Below are 24,291 nucleotides of genomic sequence, written 5' to 3'. Positions count from 1 at the left end.
TTTTTTTTTTTTTTTGTAATTTCATCAATGATTTTTGGTAAACAAATTGTTGTATATAAATTACTATCAGATGATTTCAATATATTGAACAGTTTTTTCTTTACAAATAATCCACAGGTCATTTGGAAAATAAAGTTAGACCATTCCCATACCATATCAAGTTGTAATTGTCAAGAAAACGATGAAACTTTTTATATTCAAAGTTTATATTCAAGTTTTTCTTTTAAATTCAAATAATAATATAGATGAAATATTATTAGATTCAAAAATATCTTGTTCAAAGACATTTTTTAAAATTCATAAAGCAAATATGATGAATAATTTTCACTATGAACCACTATAATAATATTTTGAAATAATGGGACAATTCATCATTTTATGTATTTTCAATCGATTTTCAAATGATCATATTGAAGATAATTACGAATAAACTCAAAAATTGAATAAAACATTATTATTGTTATTATATATTATTGTTATTATATAACAACAACGAAATTATTTTTATTTTCTTACAAACTAACGAGAGAGAAATTATATTTTAATCTCTTTACTTCAAAAATCAAGCAATGAATTGAAAATAACATGTTATGAAATAAAATAAAATTACTAAATTAAATATTTAAAATAATGATCTTGAGCATAATAATGCATGATCTCTGAAGAGATATCATGACATCAAAATCAAATTTCGTTTAGATTTTTTTATTAATTACAGAACAATCTTTTTTCATATATTCTTTCATTTGGTTGTCAATAATTCACTCTACATTTCTTTTAATTTTCTTTAAATAAAAATTCAAGAATGTTAAATCTGGCAACATATAAGCCATTTATAATTTCCTATCCGATCCAATAATTCTCAAAGATCTTAGAATCTCTATGAATTTTTTATCTAATGAACAGGATATCCGTTTTATCAGAATTATATAGATCGTTGTATGTGAAGGAATATCTTGTAACTATGACAAAATTTCTATTAAAAATTTGTTCATATTTTTCGTATTTCTAATTTAATATGTTATCAATTTATTTAATATGTTATCAATAAATTAATTATTTTATTATCAAGAAGTCCGCTATTTATAGATTATAATTCTTATTCGATTTTCACAACTATTGTGGGTTTTCTATAGTTTTATATTTTATTACGATGATCAATTTGAATAATATTTATAAATGTCGTTTCATTAGTGAAAAACATATTATCATTTAAACGATTTCAGAAATCATATAGCCGTTGATAAAACAAAATTTATTTAAGTTTTTTTTTAAATGAAATATTTATAAAATATTTCGTTAATGCAAATTTTATCAATTACAATTGTTAAAATCTTCATTCAAATATTTATTTCTATTATTAGTTTCTATCATAATTATTTTAGATCTTTTATAAGATTTATTATATTTCTAATTTCTTTAAAATTCTTTATAATATTTAATGTTGTAAAAATAATAAAGATATAGTACAAAAAATCATTTTATATATAAACATTTTATAATTTGGTGATTTCTATTTAAATATCTATTTTTTTTTTATTTTTGAATAACGCAATTTTTTTCATATTTTTGAGAATATTTAAATACATTAATTTATCCATAATCTCTTTAATAATGTGTAAAATTAAATCATAATGGCAGTATCACCATGTTTAAATATACATTTAAAATTTTTTAGTTTTTACTAATCATTAAATTTTTTTCAAACTATTACTTTTTTATCTATGAATAATAAATTTATTTTTATTGTGATCTTTTTTTTTTTTGTATTAGAAAAAAAAATCTTATTTGTTCAATTCATTAACTTCACATAAAAATTTTTAAATAGAAAAAAACATTTTTGGATACATAATATTTTTTTATTATCGAAAAGATAAAAATAAACGTATAAAAAAATATATCAAAAAATATAAAGATAATATTATAGACTACTCAACTTACAGGAAATGGTATCGAAAGTTTGGAAATGAAAATTTTGATCTAAAAGATCAAATATCTCGTATTGGATGTTTTGCTACCACAAATTTTGATAAAATCAAGGTTTTAATCGATGATAATTAACAGCACGACAGATTAATTAAACATTATCTATCATAATTGTCCCGAAACATATAAACGATTTTGTATATAATAAAATTATATATTTATTATTAATAATTAATAATAAAATAAATGTAAATTAATATATGTGATAAATTTCTTCCATTCCCTTTCATGGTACATATAAATAAATTTTCTACAAAAAATATTTGTATTGATTCAATTTTACTCCTCAATGTATATTACATTTCCTCTTCTACTTCTATTTTAGCAAAAATATATTTTAATAAAAAAATTCACTTTTGGAAAAGAAGATTCAAAAAAATTTTGATCGATGAAGAATTAAAGTAAAAAAATTTTTATTATATTTTAAAACATTTAAATCTAAAATAATTGGAATAATTATTTGAAAAATTGGAATATTTCATTGTATAATATACTGATATAAATATTGAATGTTCAATGTAACATTCATTTGCCATATAATAAAATATCAATATAATTTTAAATAAAAAAAAAAATCAATTTCTAACACATAAATTTAATGATTCTTATATAAATAAGTGCACAATAAAAGAGAACAAAAAATTTTAGTTATTAGTTTAAAGAAAATGATAGAATCCTGAACAAGCAAAAAATCACTTTTAATATAATAATAAATAAATAAGAAAAGTTTTGTAGCTAGAAAAAACAATTCCATTATTTGGATTTCACATTGATTGAAACTGTAATTTTCTTTCATCAATTTGAATAAGATGCAATATATAAATATTAGATTAGAGAGCAAACAAACAAATTGTAATATATATTCAAAATATGATATTCTTTGTAAGTGTAAAAAAAAAATTACAGATCATTTAGAATCATAATGATAGAAACAAAGGCTCAAGTTTCATTACAAAAAATTATGTTAATAACATAATAAATTATGTTAAACAAATAATTAGCAATATAATTTATTAAATTACACCAATATGATTAAAGATGAAATAATTTATAACTTCAATTATTTTTTTTTTTTTTTACTATAAGAATAGTTCTATTCTATATAAAAAAATATATAAATTCTTAAAGAAAAGAAAAATATATATCATGAAATTATCAAGTTTCAATTTATCATGCAAAGAGAAAAATTTTAATTATTTTTGGCATTAATTAAATATAATAAAAACTATGTCATGTTAATAAATATCATATTTGTGAAATTCTTTAAACAATTGTGATATTCTTTAAACAATTCTCTTAAGTAATTCTTTAAACTTTTATATTGTATATAGAATAAAATTTAGAAAATGACAAATAAAAAAGCACTTTGTAGAAAAGAAAATTGCAAAAATTATTTTGCAAAATAATTATATGAAATTACATATAAATAAATTCAAAGTAGCAGATAGTGGTAAAATAAATGATAATATAGATATTAATGGAAATCATATATGATAATAAATGATTAATTTACTAAAAAAATTTAAAAATGCTTTTAATATTTTTTATCAATTTTTGATCAATTTGAGAAAGTTTGAAAAATTTTCTTTTAAAATTGATTATTTAAAAAAGATACATATGATATCTCCTATAATCATCCTACATAAAATTTTGATATATAGTTTTTTTATTCTTCATACTTTTTTAAGATACTTGGTAGAAAACATTATAAAAACTTTAAAAAATTTTATATAATAAATAGGATAATATATTAAAAAAAATAGTTTCTATTGATTTTTATCTTTGAAATTTAATTAAATTCTTATAAATTTATTTATCATTTCACTCTAGTTTTTCGTTTTCTATTAATAAAAGAAAAAATATAAATTTGCATTTGAATACAGTGAATGCAATAATGCAATATATATTGTTATTTGAATAATATTTATAAATATATATATTTATAAATAAATAAAATTTTTTATTGTATTTCTAAATGTGTTATTTTTCAAAATTCTAATACATTTAGTTATAATAATTATTTTTTCAGTGGAAAAATTAATAAATTTATTATTTATCCTACAGAATTTATATGAAAATTTATTTGAAATAATATATTTGATTTTTATAATTTTCAATATTTAATATATTTAAAAATTTCAAATAATTTAAAAATTATATATTAAATGATATTATTTAAACATCTTCAAAAATAAATTGATAATTCATAAATTTTTCAATATTATTATAAGTTTTTATTATTATAAATTTTTATATTATTTTTTGATATATTTGTTTCTACTTTTATTAATAATCATTAGATCATTGTAACAATAAATATATTTATGCATTTATGCAAAATATTTAAATGAAGTGCACATTACATTCCAAAAAATACAAAATATTTAAAATAATATAATATAATATAATATAATATATATTATATTATTTGAAAAATTTACATTTAAACTCAATTTCTATAGTCATATCATATGTTCATAAAAATTTAATTTTGTATAAAGCAATTTAATAATTATGTTAGCATGTTAGCAATTTAATAATTATTATAGCTTTTTTATCAATGGAAATTTTTTTTTAAGACAATTAAGTTGTCTTTATTAATAATATTAATTTCTTTTAAGTATTTTCTGTTTCCATGCAATAAAAAATTAATACCTAAATATCTTAAAAATTTATAAATATCTGATAAGATATAATAAATTAATCTATTGGATTAATCAATTAAATCATTGTTTTGAAATATTTTGAGTATTGCACTTTAATCATATTAAGAATAAAATTTAAAAATTAGAAATAGTTTTTTATGTATAAAAACTAAAATTTTTGAATATTAATTATTGCATTTGGATTTCTCTTTAATAGTTCTGAATAATATATTCTACTAATTCAAAATTCTTTTTAATATTAGTCAGTTATAAATGAATTATTTTTTATATGCTATATTCATAATTTTTTATATATTTTTTAAAATATTCTACTTCTTTGAGTTTTTTGATAAATACTTATGTATTAGATATAAAATATAATTTTCATATCAACTCTTAAAAAGCAAAATATTAATAAATTTTGCCTTTCTAATATTAAATTTGAATTATTAATATAAATTTTTATTATACAAATTTACTATAAACTGTTTCTTTAAAAAATGCAAAAAATACTTAAATTTTCATTGTTTTTACAATTAGCATTTGATGTGCTATGTATTGATGAAATCAAACAAATATATTTGAATTCAAATTTAAATATTTATCCATATTTTTTATTTCAGAAATATTTATACTTTCTTCTATTGAAGAGAAATTTGTTATATAATAATTTATTGATTTTTAAAATTATGGTTATAATTGATATGGTTATAATTGGTTATATTTTTTATTATTGTTAAAATTTAAATTCATTTCACAGATCCATCTTTTACATTTTAAAATCTGGCAATGCTATAATATTATTTATTCTATCAAAATGATTATATAAATGAAAATTTCAACTTTACTCAATAACATTAATATTTTATTTCTTTTTTATTGTATGATTAGAATGCAACTCTTTTTATCATTTTTTTCTTCTTCTTTTTCAAACATTTAATTTATAGAGAGATAAAGAAAAAAAGAGGTATACTTTTCCAATGAATTTTTATTAGATGCAAAAATTATGATATATTTTGTAATAAATTTTATGAATCTAATATCTTTATTCTTTTGCAATAATTCAAAATTAAGTATTTTAATATAATACTTAATTTAAGATAATGCTATCTATCTATAATCTGCTTTTTAAACATTTTCTTTAAAATAGAGAATCATGTAGCTATTATTATCTATTTATTATTAGTTCATAAGTTTATTTCCAAATCTAATGAACATATTCATACATAATAAAAATATATTATATATAATAAAAAAAAAAATATTTCTTTCATTCATTCCATTTTCTATTTTTCAATAAATGATAATTTTTTAAATTATTCATGCAAAAATATTAAACATTTACTTTACCTGAATTTAGATTATATTTACAATTTTTTAAATTCACTAAAACATAATATAAAATTATAAAAAAATTAATCACTAAAAAAAAATCAGCAAAAATTTCACTTTATAAATATTCACAAATTATTTAGAAACAGAAATGTAATATATCGATATCTCTTCGTTGCATTATATTGCTAAAAGATGCATCTCTCACCATTAATCTTAAAGATTCTTTTTCTATTATTTTCTAATTATATCTAGTGACTTTCATTGCAACCTATCGACTGTTTTTTGATTTTGTCTTTTTGTGACCGGAAATGTATGTATTTCATAACAACTAATCAAATATATATTGATATCATTACTAAATGGAAAAAACAATGAATGATCTCATCATTTTTCATATTTTCATACAATTTTCAATTTTAAATACATTTATATTTATATAAATATATTATATTTTAAAATTTTCTTTAATTTAATCTAAAGGAAATGATTATAGTATATAATATATATTAGTATATTATGTATTATTACTGTATATTATATTATATAGTATTATTTATGTATTATATTATATAGTGTTACTTATATAGTACGTATATGGATTATATTCATTAAAAAAGTAAATTACAAACATAAAAAATGTAAGAATGAAAAGAAGAATGTAAAATAGAATGAGAAAATTGAATATATTAACGAAAATTTAATACTCTTTTTTTGTATAATAATTGACAGCATGATTTAATAAATAATCCAACAATTGTAATTTATGCATTGAAAATATTTTATTTCGTTTTTTATACTTTGCATAAACAAAATATTTATAATGAAACGAAGTAGATTATATATAAAAAATAGATTTAAATTTATTACTGAATATTTTTTTCTATCAGTTATAAAAGAATTTTTTTTTATCAGTTATAAATGAAATTGAGCAAATTTTAAAACTTTTTTAATCAAATGAGCATCGGGTCTTTAAGTACTGTATGCATAGAGAAAATATCTCATTGCCTATAGATGTTGTATATAATTAAAAGCATAATATCAATATGTATATATCAATATGTATAATATCAATATAATATATCAATATGTCCTTATAACATTTTGCAAATAGGATTCTTCTAAAATATTTAAAGAATTTAATGAAAATATATAAAAGATATAGACTTTCTTGAATTGGGAATGTTCGGAATATTCTATAATCACACATAAGATATATTTATGTTATTTAAGATAAATATTTAATATGAAAAAAAAATTTAATTTTTTTTAATTGCAAAATAATTATTGCTACATATAGCAAAAAATTTTATCTAATAATTAGACTTATCTAATAATTAGAATTGCAAAGAAAATTAAAAAATTTTGAATACTAAATTATTAAATAAAGAGACATTTATGAATAGAATTCAAAAAAGTCGATTTAAAAAAATTATTTATTTTATTTTTTTCTAATTGTAAAATATCTTACAAACAAGAAAATAAAAATTATTTAAAAATAATGAAAACTTTTATAATATAGTAATAATATATAATAAATGCAATTTTGTTTAATTGTATATAAATGATATAGATTGTATCAAAATCAAAAAGCATCGTAGTTCTACAGTCAGAATAAAAGAAATAATTTTGACAGAAAGAATCATTCTTTCCCCAAAGAAATTAAAGAAATTATTTTGTTTATCGCATATTTTATACATTGCGTGTGAAAAATATCGAACGAATTTAAATATAATATCATACAATTATTTCTATAAATAGCAAAAATATTTCAAGTAAAAATTGTATAGTTTTATAGGAAACATATGATAATAATTATTTGAGATAATGCCTGAAAAAAGTCAAATTTATAAATGTTGTTTTTTATTACATATTCTTATAACCTATATTGAGATATATTCAAAATATTATCTATCTATTTCTCATAAATAATCATCAATGTTAAATTATTAACTTTTAAAGTTTATATGCATTTCAATAAAATACAAAATGAATTAATCAAATTATGAGGATTGATTACATATTTTTCAGCTATAAATATTGGCCACACATCAATCAAAAAAATAAAAAAACAATCAAAAAAATAAGTTAATTGCAAAACATCATAATTTAAATTTAACTAAAAAATTTAAAACAAAGAAAACAATCTTTTCTAATTTTTTCTATATCTGGCAATTATGATTAAATTTGAATCATTTATTATTTATATCTATTATTTTTCAAAAATACTATATTTCATTATATAAATACTTATGTAAAATATAAATGATACTTACAAAAATATTATATAATTAATCATAAAGCATTCTCTTTTATATTTTACATATATGTGTGTGTGTGTATTAATAAAGAGAATGCATAATAAAATGTATAAAATATAATGCATTTTATGAAAAAGAAAGTGTAATTTTCAAATGGTTAAATATTTTTGTGATCAAAATTATTTATGTTTTAATATATTTCAAATCATTATTTATTATTTTTGAAAATAAATATTATATTAATATATACTATTATTGACAAGTTTAAGTAATTGAGAAGATTCTTCAACTGAATATTCAATTAATGTACATTCAAACTGATCTTGAAAAACATTTTGAAATAAAGGTAATACATCTTGAATAGTAACATTTGTATTAAGTTCTTGACTAATACTTGTTACACCTTTTCCCTCAATACCACAGGGAACAATATGATTAAACCAATTTAAATCTGTATTACAATTTAAAGCTAAACCATGTGTTGTTATATAACGACATCCATGAATACCAATAGCACAGATTTTTTTATCATTTATCCATATACCAGTGTCAGAAGATTTTTCACCTTTAATACCATATTTTGCACATAAACGAATAATCATATTTTCTATTTGACAAACATACCATTTAATGCCATTCTTAAATTCCTTTAAATTTAATATGGGATATGCTACTAATTGTCCAGGTCCATGAAAAGTTATAAGACCACCTCGATTTGTTCTAAAAAATTCTGCACCTAAATTTTTTAATTTCTCTTCATCTTCTATTGTATAGATTTTATCTCTGATTCCTACTGTAAATACTGGATTATGTTCAATCAATATTAATGTATTACAATTCTCATTTTTTAATTTCTGATGATGTCGATCAGACAATATTTTTTGTAATTTAAGGCCAGAATTATAACTTAATCTACCTGTCCACAAAACTTTGATTATTTTTGTAGACATAATGAGATAATATATTGTATTATATATTTTTTCAAAATTTAATTTTTTTTACTATTATACATAATTTTAATATTTAATTTGAACATTTTATATCACATTTTTTTTAATATCTGCCTGTTTTTGTATAATTGTATGTAAGAGCCAGGAAACCTAAAAAAAAATATAAATATATTTAATATTAAAATTAGAAATTGAAAATGATAATATTAATAATAATAGTGAAAAATATACATAAGCATCTGTTGCAGCATATACTTTTTGTTCATTACTTAAAGGATATAAATGCCATTTACTTTTTCTTACTTTTGGATTTTTATTGAGTTTTCTTTTTAACTAAAATCAAAAAAAAAATTAAATTGTTAATAAATCAGAAATCCTAATTTAATAATATAAATATATAATATAATAATATAAATAAATTGTAAATAAATAAAAAGATAATAAATATTAACTCCATTTCATATTTATTATTTTCCATAATAATAAAGAATATTAGAATATTGGATTAAAAATTTAAGATGTATATAATAAACTAACCAAATATGCTGTTAATTTTTCTAAACTCCATCGACAAGATCTATTTAATATTTCATTTGCAAATTTACCACTATCAATACAATTATTTTCAATAATTTTAGAAGCAGGAAATTCTTTAAAATCTCTGCCTAATTTCCAAATATCACTGTAAAAAGATAAATTATGAAAAATTTTGTTACATAATTTGTATTATAATAATGCTTTATTATAATTAGCATACTTTTTTATGTTCACTCCAACTAATCTTACTTTTGGATGACTTAAAAAAACTACAAATGCTGCAGGTAGTTTCTTTAATGAATATATATGTAATAAATAACAAATAGTTTCATTAAAACAAATTTGTGCTAAGGCTGTTTTTCCACTTCCTGTATGAAAATTAAAAGGCCATTCCAAATCAAATCCTATTATTATTTCTTTATGATCAGAATTTTCTACTTCTTTTCTAAATAAATTATAGTAAAATGTTCAAAGCATATTAATATTTTGTTTTTTATATTATATATTTCATATTAATTTTAAAATAATTTGATATAAATCTTACATAATATCATCACAAATCATAGCACAATCATTAAAACCACTGACACAATTAACATATCCTTTAAATTCAATTATTGGAAATTTGGATATATCAACTTCTTCTTTTGTAAAAATTTTGTTTTGCGATTCTTCCTATTGAAATATTTGCAATTTATATTAAACTACTTATAAATTTATATTTATAAATATAATTGAATTTATTATAATTTAAAATAGGTTAAGTATGCATTATAACATTAATTATACTTTATAATAAATATTATTAAATATTAACTAATTACACTAATCAAATTAAAAAATTAATATTAATGCAGATAATCAATAATTTTTAAAATAGATTTTTTATTTTTTTATTATACATTAATTTAATTCTCACATATAATATCAATGTTATATTACATGTATATCAATATATATTATATAATTAAAGGAATAATAAATAATATTAACCTCTTTGGATTTATTAATGGAAATTATTTGTTGAGAATTACATGCAATCATTATTAAAAAAAATAATTTTATTAATAAAATTTAAAATTTAAATGAAAAAAACTTTTTTACTTATTCACAAAAATATCTTTTTTATTTTAATTTTATACCTCATTCAAAAGTTGCTTCTATTGACTCTTGCTAACTATTATTGGCTAACAAAATAAAATGTACTCATCAATACTACATTAAATTTTAGTATTCTAAATCTCTAGTATTATAAATTCTCTGGATTTCAATCATATTTTATATTATTTCATAATCATTTTTACTTAAAGATTAAATTGTTATTCATGAATAATTATTTCGTTCTTAATGATGTAATTTGAAAAAATAATTTTAAAAATATAATAACTCTACACTAAATGTATAATATAATAATTTAAATTTATTCTTTTTAACATTTCAATTAAATAATAAATTAAAAAAATAATTATAATTTAACAAACAAATAAATAGCTTTAATTTTGAGATTATAAATAATAAATTTTACAATTTAATTTTCAAAATCTAAATTTTATAATTTCAATCAATTTTAAAAACACTCACTTTACATTCTTTCAACAATAATCATTTTAATTTCTTAATCTTTATTAGTATTTATAATTTTAGTATTAATAAATTAACAAAATAATATTTATATCCAATGATAAAAAAAATTTGATTTGATTAAATTTTATTTTATTTATAGACGAGTTTTTATTTATATTTTATTTATATTAATTTTTATTTTATCATGTATTAATTTTATTTCAATTCTAATAGAATTATAATGGGAGTAAAAGGAAATTTTGATCTCTTAATTGAATTACATTTTATGAGATTTTACTAAATATTTTTTAAACATAAACAAGTAATGAATAAATAAAGTGATTTCGAGAATATATGAAAATTTTAGCAACATGTCTATGGAAGAATCTTTGCATGCACAATAAATGTGATTTTATTATAAAATCAGAGTCCTTTTCTTGTATATTATAATTTCTTTTTTATGTATTTGAATTTAAATCATAATAATCTAATTTTATTTAAATTAATATGTAATATATTTAGCAAGATCTGTCCATAATTAAAACTTATATAAATATATACATATTTTGAATGTTGAAAAATATAATTCAAGATCACACCTAATTATTCTGAAATTCTTATATTATAAAAAAAAAAGAATTATACAAAAGATCTACTAGAAAATAATATATTATTGATGAAATACATGAAAAATTACAAAAAACATTACAAAAATCTTTTCTATTTTTGTTATTGGTTGGCAATTATCAATTGCGATTATTTTGAACAACTTATGAGTACTATATATTTATTATATTAATATCATATCATTTATTAATATCATACATACACACATACATACATTTATTAATATATATACATACCTATATATATGTACATGATTATACATTATTCATTCATATCATATATACATTTAATTACAATTTGTAATGTAGATTTAATATTACAATATTGTTCCAAAAAAAGCATATCACTCAAAATTATTATTTTAACTCAAAGAAATGAGAAAAAACATGAAAAATGAGTAATAACGACAAATCGTAAAATAGTTTATCAATAACAACATTATTTTTTAAAAAAGAATTATAAAAATTTGTTCTATTATTAAATAATTCTAAATAATGTAAAGATTTATAGCTTTTCGCTTTTATAGATCTCTCATTTTTTCATTTTGCGGGCGATTTTAAAAAAAGAAATAAAGATAGTAATATTCTTTAGATGACTGTTACTTTTTTTGGAACAATGCTGTATTTTATGTATAATTTATTATATATTTATTTTATGTATAAATCACGTATGTACATTATAAATGTGTATTTCTTTTTTAATTATTAATTAATAATACTATTATGTGAAAAAAAAATTTTTGAAAGATATAATATATTTATAATGTATATAATAAAAATTTGGTATTAAATAATCTAATTAATAATTGTTAATTTTTTTCTGTCTAATAATTAAAAGATCATTCATATCTGTAGATTTTCTTTGATTTAAGAAATTGTTAAATAATTAAAATCAATAATTAATTTTGTTTGGTTTTATCTATCAAAAACTTGTAATATTTTTCTTATTTTAAATTCGTTACCTGCATGTAGTTAATGTAAGAATTGTTTTTATATAATTGTTTTATTAATAAAAAATCTTATTAATCAAATAAGAAATTATTAAACAATTTTAAAAATTTCGTGCATTACACTCTCAAAAAGCTCACGCGTCAAGAATAAATAATTTTAATTGGTTATATTTAATATAAATATCTATGTAATATATCTATTACTGCTTCATTTAATAATTGCTTTTAACCTCGATTAGGGCCGGATCCATGAAGTTCAATAAAACTTTCCAAAGAACGTGGTACATTTCCACAATATGATAAATTATAAGCATTTATTGCTTTTGCAGCCATACATTTTAAGGATAATTTTGTTTGAGTCCTTAATATTATTTCTGCTACACCTATATGAAAATAAAATTGATTATATAATTATATTAAATTTAATAATTTAAAATATTTAACAAAATAAATAAATTATATTACATTCATTAATATTACATAGATTTATAAAATCAATTGTTACAATTAAAAAAATTTTAATTTTATTTTTTTTAATATAAATTTTAATTTTTTAATATAAATTTATATAATTTATATTATATTTTTAAATTTATTTGAAAAAACCTGTAGTGACAGCATCATATGGAGTTTTTCCATTGCTATTTACTATGTCCATATGAGCTCCAGCTTCTATAAGTGCCATAATAATGGAATGAAGAGTCATAAAATCGCTGTAAAATTTCAAGTATGATATAATAGAAAATAATATGAAATTATAAAAAATAATATTGTAATATTATATTTGAGAACTAAATGAATTTAAATTCACTTTTTTTAATTTTAATGTTTTTTTTTTTATTTTATCAAAATTGAAAATTTATTAGTATGAAAAATTTTAAGTTTAATGTTGCTAATATATGATCATAATTTTGTTTTTCTATTCTATTATATAAATGATGAAAAAACGAGTCACTTTCGTTCTCAGATACAAAATAAATACATATCTATATCTAACTATAGAAATTTAATTTATTTAATAAAATTATACCTAATAGGTTCCCTATAGCTAACAATAATATGTAATGGTGTATTTCTTTCATTATCCATTGCATTTACATCAGCACCACAAGATATAAATAATTTAGCTGTTGCAGCACAAGGGAATCTGTAAAAAAATTCATTTCAGATATTTATGCAAAAAATAAAAATATAAAATATTATTTTTTAATAAATTGATATAAGTTGGAAACAGTTGTATCAGAATATATGAAACATATGAAAAATATTTTTGCATATAATTTCAAAACTAAATTGTTATGTATAAAATAAAAATTGTTTAAGATGATATCTTTAATAATATATTTCAAGTTTATTGGAATATTAAAACGATAATACATAATAAATATGTTTATCGATATTAATGATATATATTATCAAATGTAACAAAAAAAATTTATCTTATAAACTTATAAATATATTTATAAATATTTATAAATTAATTATAATTAGTTAAATATAAATATTTATATTTATAAACTTACTTGCAAACATAATTAGTATGAAAATCATCTACAACAGTAGCCGCATTTACAGCAAGATGTAATAATGTTTGACCATCTTTTAAACGTAATCGTAGAACACAAAGTTTATGAACTAATTGATATGCCTTATTTTTATCTTGTTCTTCATATTTGTTTTCATTTAATGTTAAAAGTTTTGTTAATATTGTTACTATATACAATGTAGTTGTAATATTTGATTCAATCTCCTCCTGCAATTTTTATTTTGTAAAAGCTATTTCATAATTGTTAATTCAACACATAAATCAATTTTTTAATTTACAATATGTTGTTCAATATCTTCCTCAGAACCAGGATTATTAACTTTAGCTTTATTACGAGTAAGTTCTATTACACAGGCTTCTAGAACATTCAATACATGAGAGAGATCAAGATATACTTCTATATCTATCATTTGTGAAAATACCTACAAAAAGATATAAAGTAGAAAAAGAAATAATATAAAAAAATAATAAGTTTTTTTTAATTATTTGATAACTAAAGATTTAAAATACCTGTGCAAACCTTAAAAGATCTTTTATAACTGACATATTATTTAACTGTTTCAAGTATAATGCATGAAGCCAGAGATCTATACATTTATCAAATCTAGCACTATCTGCAAAAACTGCTCCTCTAAATACAATATGTTGTGGTAGTTTTGGATTATGTTGTCCTAATATTGAAATAGTTTAAGATAAAATGATTAAAATAAAAAAAAATAAAAAACTTTTTTATGTATATATACTACTTATTTATCCTAATCATTATTTATTAGAATAAAATTCGAACCTAATATCCTTTCTCGTATAGTCAATGATTCCATATGCATATAATATTGATTATTTCTAATACTTCTCAATTTTTCTGGAGTCTCGCACTCTTTCCAATTATCATATGCTTTTATACCTTCGCCTAATTTTTTATAAATAATATTTCGTCGATCTTTAAATCTATAACATCTAAGAATTAGTTAATTGATTTTAAACACTTTATAAAATTATAAGTACTTTTTACCTATATTTCATTGCTTTCCATAAATATTTATATGCTAATATTAAACAATAATTGCGTTCATCATTAGCATAAGAAGCGCCAAGAAGTTCATAAGCTTCAATTGTTTCTTCTTTAGTAAGTTTCACATTTTTTATTATATATTCTACAACTTCAGCTCTAGTCCGTTCAGCTGCTACTGTCAATGGTGTCATTCCATTAGTATCTTTTGTCATATTTGTTCCATATTTTAATAATACAGATACTATATTAGTATATCCACGTTCAGCTGCTAAATGTAATGCAGTAGTATCACAATTTGCTTTTTCATTTGGATTTGCACCTTTTTGCAAAAGAAATGTCACCTGTTAGAAATATAATTAAAAATGCTAAAATTCATATTATAAATTAAATATATAATTTTAACTTATTAAAGTGATAATTATTAAAGCAATAATTACTATATCTAAATGACCCTTATATGAAGCAATCATTAGACATGTATTATTAAACTGATTTAAAATATTTATATCTGCATTATGCTCTATTAAATATTTGACTATATCTAATCGTCCATCAAAACAAGCTGCTCTCAATGGAGTAGATAAACTTTTAGTAGGATGATTAACATTGGCACCAGCTTTTACTAATATCTTCACAATTGTCAAATGTCCTGCACCAGCAGCGCACCATAAAGCAGTTGCTCTTTCAATAATGTATCCATCAAATTTAACTGATCCTTCCTGCTCCAAGTCAGGCTTAAATTTATCGAGTAATATTTTAACTACTTTAATACGACCATATCGTGCAGCTACTATTAGAGGTGTACAATGCTGTCCATCATCTTCCAATACTTTTTGATTAATGATAATATTAACCATGTTAGGATCTTGGCTACTAAGAAGATTATAAAGAATAATAGCCATACCATCTTTAGCAGCATAATAAACACGCGTTAAAAATTGTGATATTTGTACTGGATTTTCATTTAATTTAATAGTTTCCATTTTCTCGAATATTTATTTTATAAATTTTTTTTATATTAAGTATGTTACAAAAATACTTTTAGTATTGTATATAGTTCTCCTTCTTCACGAAATTTGTTGGTCATTCTAACCTTGAAACTTTCATAATATACATTGAATATTAGAAAAATCTTAAATTTCTTTCAAAACTATATAATATCAATAATCTTGTAATAATATAATAAAATATTAATCAATCTCATTCACTTTTGTTTCACTCACTGCTATTTTTATAACAACTTAATAATTATTTTCAGACTTTCAATACATATTAATACTATCATAAGTTCTATTTTAGTCACATTCACTTCATTTTTGAAAACGTTAAACAGAAAATTGAAACAAACATATTTAATTTTTTTTTGATACCGTTAATTTACTTTGTACTTTAACTATGATGACATTAAAGAAAATAAACAATATATCAATATAAAATCTATGAAAAATATCGTTCATATAAAGCATAAAATTTAAAAATATATATGTTATTTTTAAGAGTTTCAAATTTCTGAATGTATTTAAGGCTGTAAAACACAATTTTATAAAAAATTATAATAATAAAGTACAAACCTCTTTCCCCTTTTCTTTATACTGTAGAACTATTAATGAAGAAGTAAGAAGGAAGAAAAGATCGAATGAAATATTTTATTTTTTATTTTTATTGATATAATTAAATTTGTATTTTTATTAATCAAAAATTTTTTTATTTATTTACAATTTATTAACATTAGAAATGTAATATAAACTTACTTAAAAAATTAATCTTTAATCTTTTAGAATATTTTATTATATTTTTATCACAGTATAATTTCTTTATCATTCGTTATATATCTAACTATATATCATAATGATTTAATAGATGTAAATAAAACCACGTGATTAAAATTTAAAGGAATCATAAAATTGATTTTTAAGAATATTACAATTTTCTGTATAAAAATATATTATAAAAAGATCAATAATCTTACAAAATCTTAAAAAAAAAAATCTTTATTAAAAAAAAGAAAAATATTGAATTCAATTATATTTTCATGAAAATAATCAATTTATGTAACAAAACAATAGTATCAATTTTGAACAACAAATTCTGGATAATTATAATTATAATTAATTTTCATTTTCGCTACGAAAAACATGAATATAAACATATAAATATAATATAATATAACATTCAAGTATGTTTTTAAAGAACAAATAATGATTTTAAAATTACATACACATTTTTTATATCATACATTTATTTTTATTTTCATTTATATGTATATAAAAATATATGCATATATATTATGATGAATGATTAGAACAAATTTGTATTTTTATTTATTTTTCTTTTTTTATTATTAGATATTATTCAATGAATTTAAAATATATAAATTTTAATATTAGAAAATCATCATTCAAGATCAAAAATTATGAGTATTTAAAAATGTTTATTTTTTAGCAGAGTTACCACCTTATTTTATTGCAAATTTCGAAATATCAACTTGAAAAACAAATTGTCAATTGGAAGTACGAACTATGGTATGAAACTTGGCAGTATCATTTTTTCAAAGCATATACTATTTTAAATAATAATAAAAATGGATGAAGTTGCAAAGCTTGAACATTTATCATTAGTGTCAAAAATTTGTACAGAATTAGAAAATCATTTAGGATTAAATGACAAAGATTTAGGTAAAAAAAATTATTTTATATAACATAAAACATCGATTTCTTCTCTAACCTATTTCATATATAATATATCATATATCATATTTTTTTTGTTTTTCTTTATTAATTTTTTTTTATTAGAAAATTTTCATCAATTTTTTTATTTATTAATCTATTATTCAATTATTATTATTAAATTATTTTATTTTCTTATAGCTGAATTCATAATTCATTTGGCAGAGAAAAATAATACATTTGATAAATTTAAGAAGGTTCTTATAGAAAATGGAGCAGAATTTTCGGTAATAATGTATAAAACTCAACTTTCTTTTTTTTCACTTTCTTTATTTTTTTTATTATTTATATATATTTTAATATTTGATTATTTTTTAGGAATCTTTTATGGCTAATCTGTTAAGAATAATACAGCATATGAAGCCAACTAAGTCTCAGGAAAAGTTATCAAAATCTACAACAAAACAAGATGAATTAGCTCAAAAATTCCCTGTTTTAGCTCTACCAAATGAAGAGCCAAAAACAGTAGATGATATAGTCAGTAGTGCTATGGCTAGTTTAGAGGAATTAGCACCATCAAAAAAATCTAGCAAACAAGATGATCAATCAAATAATAATGATAAAAAAAATAAACATTCTAGAAGAAGTAGATCAAAAGATAGAAGAAGACATAAATCACGTTCACCATATCGTAAAGATAGAAGATACAAATCCAGATCTAGATCCCGTTCAAAATCACGAGATCGATCAAGATCTAGAGACAGAAGACGTCATAGATCTCGAGATCGTAAGAGGTCTAGATCGAGAGATAGAAAATTTCATAGAGATAGATATTCTAATAAATCTGATCGATCTAGATCACGATCTGCAGAAGAACTTTCCATGGATCCAGAAGTTGGTAAAATTTATTCAGGAAAAGTAGCTAATATTGTACCTTTTGGTTGTTTCGTTCAATTAGAAGGCTTGAAACGAAGATGGGAAGGTTTAGTTCATATTTCACAATTAAGAAGAGAGGGAAGAGTTGCGAGTGCGAGTGATGTAGTATCTAGAGGACAGAAAGTGCTTGTCAAGGTTCTCAATATAGGTGGACAAAAGGTATGAGAATTTCTAAAATAAAATAGATATTTCATGTTCTTTTTATAATAATTTAAGAATTTTAATAGGTTTCTTTAAGTATGAAAGATGTTGATCAAGAAACTGGTAGAGATTTGAATCCTGTAGTGACTGTTACTAAAACCGAAGAAGATGAAAAACATTTAAGAAATCCAGATAGACCTACTTCTTTGTTAGAACTTCAGGGTAATTGGGATGAAGATGAAACTTATTCTAGGAAACGAGTGCAAAGATTATCATCTCCAGAAAAATGGGAAATTAAACAAATGCTTGCTGCTTCTTGTATCGATAGGTATTATTTAAAACTAATTAAATAATTAAATTCCATAATATATATAATAATTTCGTAATTTGATTTTTATTTGTGTTATAGGAGTGAATTGCCAGAATTCGATATGGAAACTGGAATTCTTCCACGTGAGGATGATGAAGAAGAAGATGTTGAAATAGAATTAGTAGAAGAAGAACCGCCATTTTTGCATGGACATGGAAGAGCTCTTGGAGATTTAAGTCCTGTCCGTATAGTAAAAAATCCTGATGGTTCTTTAGCACAAGCTGCAATGATGCAAAGTGCTTTAGCAAAAGAAAGAAGGGAACAAAAAATGTTGCAAAGAGAACAAGAAATGGATTCTGTTCCAACAGGTCTTAATAAAAATTGGATTGATCCTTTACCTGAAGGTAATCAATTTATTTTTTTTGTATTTTTATAAATATTTTAATATAAAATATAATATTTACATTAAGAGTACATTAAATTTTCATAAATTCTATAGCTGAAAGCAGAACTTTAGCTGCAAACATGCGCGGGATTGGCCTTCAAACTCAAGATCTTCCCGAGTGGAAAAAACACGTTATAGGAGGGAAAAAATCTTCTTTTGGCAAGAAAACAAATTTAACTCTTCTTGAACAGCGTCAGAGTTTACCAATATATAAACTCAGGGACGATTTAGTTAAAGCTGTTACTGATAATCAAATTTTGATTGTAATTGGTGAAACAGGATCAGGAAAAACTACCCAAATTACACAGTTTCTAGGTGAAGCAGGATTTACTGCCCGTGGAAAGATCGGTTGTACTCAACCTAGAAGAGTAGCAGCTATGTCAGTTGCTAAAAGAGTGGCGGAAGAATTTGGTTGCCGTTTAGGACAAGAAGTTGGTTATACAATTCGTTTTGAAGATTGTACTGGACCAGAAACTAATATAAAGTATATGACTGATGGTATGTTGCTTCGAGAATGTCTTATGGATCTTGATTTAAAAACATATTCCGTAATTATGTTGGATGAAGCACATGAACGGACTATTCATACGGATGTTCTTTTTGGATTATTGAAACAAGCTGTACGTCGTAGACCAGATCTAAAATTGATTGTTACAAGTGCTACTTTGGATGCTGTAAAGTTTTCTCAGTATTTTTTTGAAGCACCCATTTTCACTATTCCTGGCAGAACATTCGAAGTTGAAGTCATGTATACTAAAGAACCTGAAACAGATTATTTAGATGCTGCACTAATAACAGTAATGCAAATACATTTAAGAGAACCTCCAGGAGACATACTTCTATTCCTGACTGGTCAAGAAGAAATTGATACAGCTTGCGAAATTTTATATGAACGTATGAAATCTTTAGGTCCCGATGTGCCTGAATTAATTATTTTACCTGTATATTCGGCACTTCCTTCGGAGATGCAGACCAGAATATTCGAACCAGCTCCACCTGGTTCCAGAAAAGTAGTGATAGCTACTAATATAGCGGAAACAAGTTTAACTATTGATGGAATTTATTATGTAGTTGATCCAGGATTTGTTAAACAGAAAGTGTATAATTCTAAGACTGGAATGGATAGTCTTATAGTAACACCAATAAGTCAAGCAGCTGCAAAACAAAGAGCTGGTAGAGCTGGAAGAACTGGACCAGGAAAATGTTATAGACTTTACACAGAAAGAGCTTATAGAGATGAAATGCTTCCGACGCCAGTTCCAGAAATTCAACGTACTAACTTGGCAACCACAGTGTTGCAATTAAAAACTATGGGTATCAATGACTTATTACACTTTGATTTTATGGATGCTCCACCTGTGGAGTCTCTTATTATGGCTTTAGAATCTTTGCATAGCTTAAGTGCATTAGATAATGAAGGTTTATTAACCAGATTAGGCAGAAGAATGGCAGAGTTTCCTCTAGAACCTAATTTATCCAAAATGCTCATCATGAGTGTGCATCTTCAATGTTCTGATGAAATATTAACTATTGTCAGCATGTTATCTGTTCAAAATGTCTTCTATAGGCCAAAAGATAAACAAGCTTTAGCAGATCAAAAAAAGGCCAAGTTCAATCAACCAGAAGGTGATCATTTAACTTTGTTAGCAGTTTATAATTCCTGGAGAAATAACAAGTTTAGTAATGCATGGTGTTACGAAAATTTTGTACAAATTAGAACATTAAAACGCGCTCAGGATGTTCGAAAACAATTATTAGGTATAATGGATAGACACAAATTGGATGTAGTATCTGCTGGTAAGAACACTGTAAGAATTCAGAAAGCTGTTTGTTCTGGTTTCTTTCGAAATGCTGCGAAAAAAGATCCTCAAGAAGGATACAGAACTTTAGTAGATAGTCAAGTTGTCTATATTCATCCAAGTAGCGCATTATTTAATAGACAACCAGAATGGGTCATTTATCATGAATTAGTACAAACAACAAAAGAATATATGAGAGAAGTGACAACTATAGATCCTAAATGGTTAGTAGAGTTTGCTCCAGCATTTTTCAAGTTTAGTGATCCAACTAAACTAAGTAAATTCAAGAAAAATCAAAGATTAGAACCACTTTATAATAAATATGAAGAACCGAATGCTTGGCGAATATCAAGAGTTCGAAGAAGACGTAATTAATATTTATTATATATATATATATTTGTAAATAATATTTTGTACAGTCATTAATTAAGAAATAACATATGAATAAATATTCATACATACAAATATTTTTTTTTGTTTTTTTTTATGTATGATATAAAAATACATTTTTATTATACATAGAATGTTACTTTCTGTAGATAATTCTAATAATATTTGATATTTATAATGAATATTTAATTTCGTATATAAATTATACAAAATAATTTGAGGCAATTATCTTCTATTGTAACTTTCATTTTATATATCTATCATATGTAATCATCAAATGCATATTTTTCAAATTTCGAAAAATATTAAGACTAAATATTTTTGAATTGATTTTAAAAAGTATAAGCGATACAGTTTTTTGAATTTAATATTGATTAATATATATGTGACATTTATAGAATTAGCTAGAGTATAGAATTAATTATATTAGTGATTATTTTTTACATTTTGTTTTTAAAACTAAAATGATGAAATGCGTATCTTAGAAAAATAAAAAAATACAAATAAAAAATATGTAATTATCATATTTTTTGAATTTTTTTCTTGTAACAAAAATTATTAAATTATTAAATTTATTTACTTAAATAATTAAATAATAAATAAATAATAATAATAATAAATAAATAAATAAATTTAATAAAATGAAAAAAATATTTTAAATAATTTTTTTTTATATAATTTATTTATTAATTAATTTATATATAATATTTATATAATTTATTTATTATATATAATTTATAATGCATTATTCGGTTTTAGTTTCTGAAATATTGATAAAAATTTTTTGTATTAATACTAAATTTTGTCTATCTATATTAATAAGTTTTCGCTAGAAGTATCCATTCATAACAGGCATTCTTTCGAATCTGCGGAATAAAATAATATGAAAATAAAATAATTTTTGAGCAATCGGAATTATAATAAATAAAATTTTTTTGTTATATGCAAATCACAAAGGAAATCTTAAAAAAGTTTCCATTCGTCTATCTGATAAAATAGATTTTCGACCACCTCACTTATGTGTATAATATGTATATTACTGCTACTTTTAAATTGCATACTGATTCATATTACGGATATATTCGCATAAGCAATGTTATAATGATAAAAATTTTTAAAATAATTCAAGAACTAAGTCGTTAGTTATATATATATAAAAAAAAAAAAAACGAATGCTTTAAAATTATCAAAATAAAGCTCTTTATATTATATTTCAAGCCCACTAAAATCAATGAAAAGAAAGTTAATTGATAGATTGATTAAATTTGATATATGTTTAGTATTAGTATTTTTGTAATGCCTGAGAGTTATTTTAGTTTTAACCAATTTCTTTGAATGCAAAGCACCTAAGGAATGGATCTGAATTAACATTGAATTATATTAAATATTTATTTTGATTTCCTGACATTAAAATTTATATTTTTTATTTCTTAAACACTATTAGAAAAAGTTTTTTAGTAAAAGTAAATGTAAAATTTAGTAAAATAATGTTATATCAAAATAAAGTTTAATTACTATATATATTAATTAATTATTTAACTTTAATTATATTTATAGTTTTTGTATTAATAAAAATTACTTAATTTTTTATATTGTATATATATATATATATATTTTTAGTTTTGAAGATTTAGCAAGAGGATTAATATTGATATTTTGCCAGTCAGTTTTATTTTATGTATTTTCATATTATGATTATATTTAACTCTACACTCTAGGCTCGGTCGAACCAGCAATTCCAGATTCAGATCCGCGCATTCGATACGTTCGGTGCGGTGTGATAAGATTACCATAAGATAATTACTTATAAGATAAGATTACACCTCATAAGATTATACGTAAAGAGCTTAGGAATCTATTTATGAAGCGATATTCTAAAAAAATCAAACATAAATAAATATTGTCGCCGTTCAAGGCGATATAATAAATAAATATTGCCGCAACAATCCCAGTGGTGCTGGAGAGTCACCGCTGGAGTTATGGCATTAACTTAAGTGGTGACCAAAAGTCATCGTTGAAGAGCAAAGGGTTAATGATTAAAATATAAAAATATAAAATATTTTCAAGTAAAATTTAATACTTATGATATTCGTATTTTATATTTTACATTAAATAATAAGAGTTTTAATTTATTAATTTAATATTTTATTTTTAATCACAAAATCATTGTATTAAATTTAAATACTTAAATACATA

At 20.8% G+C, this 24,291-nt stretch overlaps 3 protein-coding genes across 5 annotated transcripts; 1 reads left to right on the top strand and 2 right to left on the bottom strand.

The window, feature by feature from the left end:
• Positions 1 to 8,403: 8,403 nt before the first annotated feature.
• On the bottom strand, positions 8,404 to 10,758 carry LOC102674808 (putative lipoyltransferase 2, mitochondrial). 3 transcript variants are annotated; one of them, XM_006624271.2, is made up of 6 exons: positions 10,705 to 10,758; positions 10,256 to 10,386; positions 9,932 to 10,156; positions 9,712 to 9,856; positions 9,406 to 9,507; positions 8,413 to 9,324 (listed from the first exon to the last, which is right to left on the bottom strand). In XM_006624271.2, the coding sequence occupies exons 1-6, from the start codon at positions 10,753 to 10,755 to the stop codon at positions 9,262 to 9,264; spliced, it is 717 nt and encodes a 238-aa protein (XP_006624334.2). In that variant the 5' UTR covers positions 10,756 to 10,758; the 3' UTR covers positions 8,413 to 9,261. The 3 variants fall into 3 exon arrangements, with proteins under 3 accessions (XP_006624332.1, XP_006624331.1, XP_006624334.2); XM_006624269.2 differs by lacking the exons at positions 9,712 to 9,856; positions 9,932 to 10,156; positions 10,705 to 10,758 and having other exon boundaries at positions 8,404 to 9,324; positions 10,256 to 10,382; XM_006624268.1 differs by lacking the exons at positions 9,932 to 10,156; positions 10,256 to 10,386; positions 10,705 to 10,758 and having other exon boundaries at positions 8,404 to 9,324.
• A 2,189-nt stretch (positions 10,759 to 12,947) lies between these two features.
• LOC102674672 (protein fem-1 homolog B-like) lies at positions 12,948 to 16,786 on the bottom strand. The gene is made up of 9 exons (XM_006624267.2): positions 15,846 to 16,786; positions 15,409 to 15,749; positions 15,184 to 15,344; positions 14,907 to 15,067; positions 14,675 to 14,818; positions 14,374 to 14,603; positions 13,881 to 13,997; positions 13,457 to 13,563; positions 12,948 to 13,233 (listed from the first exon to the last, which is right to left on the bottom strand). The coding sequence occupies exons 1-9, from the start codon at positions 16,389 to 16,391 to the stop codon at positions 13,076 to 13,078; spliced, it is 1,965 nt and encodes a 654-aa protein (XP_006624330.1). The 5' UTR covers positions 16,392 to 16,786; the 3' UTR covers positions 12,948 to 13,075.
• Positions 16,787 to 17,783: 997 nt separating this feature from the next.
• LOC102674463 (ATP-dependent RNA helicase DHX8) lies at positions 17,784 to 22,172 on the top strand. The gene is made up of 6 exons (XM_006624265.2): positions 17,784 to 18,083; positions 18,276 to 18,361; positions 18,453 to 19,169; positions 19,238 to 19,479; positions 19,561 to 19,865; positions 19,961 to 22,172. Exons 1-6 carry the CDS (start codon positions 17,990 to 17,992, stop codon positions 22,078 to 22,080), a joined length of 3,564 nt encoding a protein of 1,187 aa, XP_006624328.1. The 5' UTR covers positions 17,784 to 17,989; the 3' UTR covers positions 22,081 to 22,172.
• The last annotated feature ends 2,119 nt before the right edge of the window (positions 22,173 to 24,291 follow it).

The sequence above is a fragment of the Apis dorsata genome, unplaced genomic scaffold (genome assembly GCF_000469605.1).
Source record: "Apis dorsata unplaced genomic scaffold, Apis dorsata 1.3 scaffold_1025, whole genome shotgun sequence".
NCBI lineage: Eukaryota > Metazoa > Arthropoda > Insecta > Hymenoptera > Apidae > Apis > Apis dorsata.
This window is presented reverse-complemented; position numbering and strand designations above follow the sequence as displayed.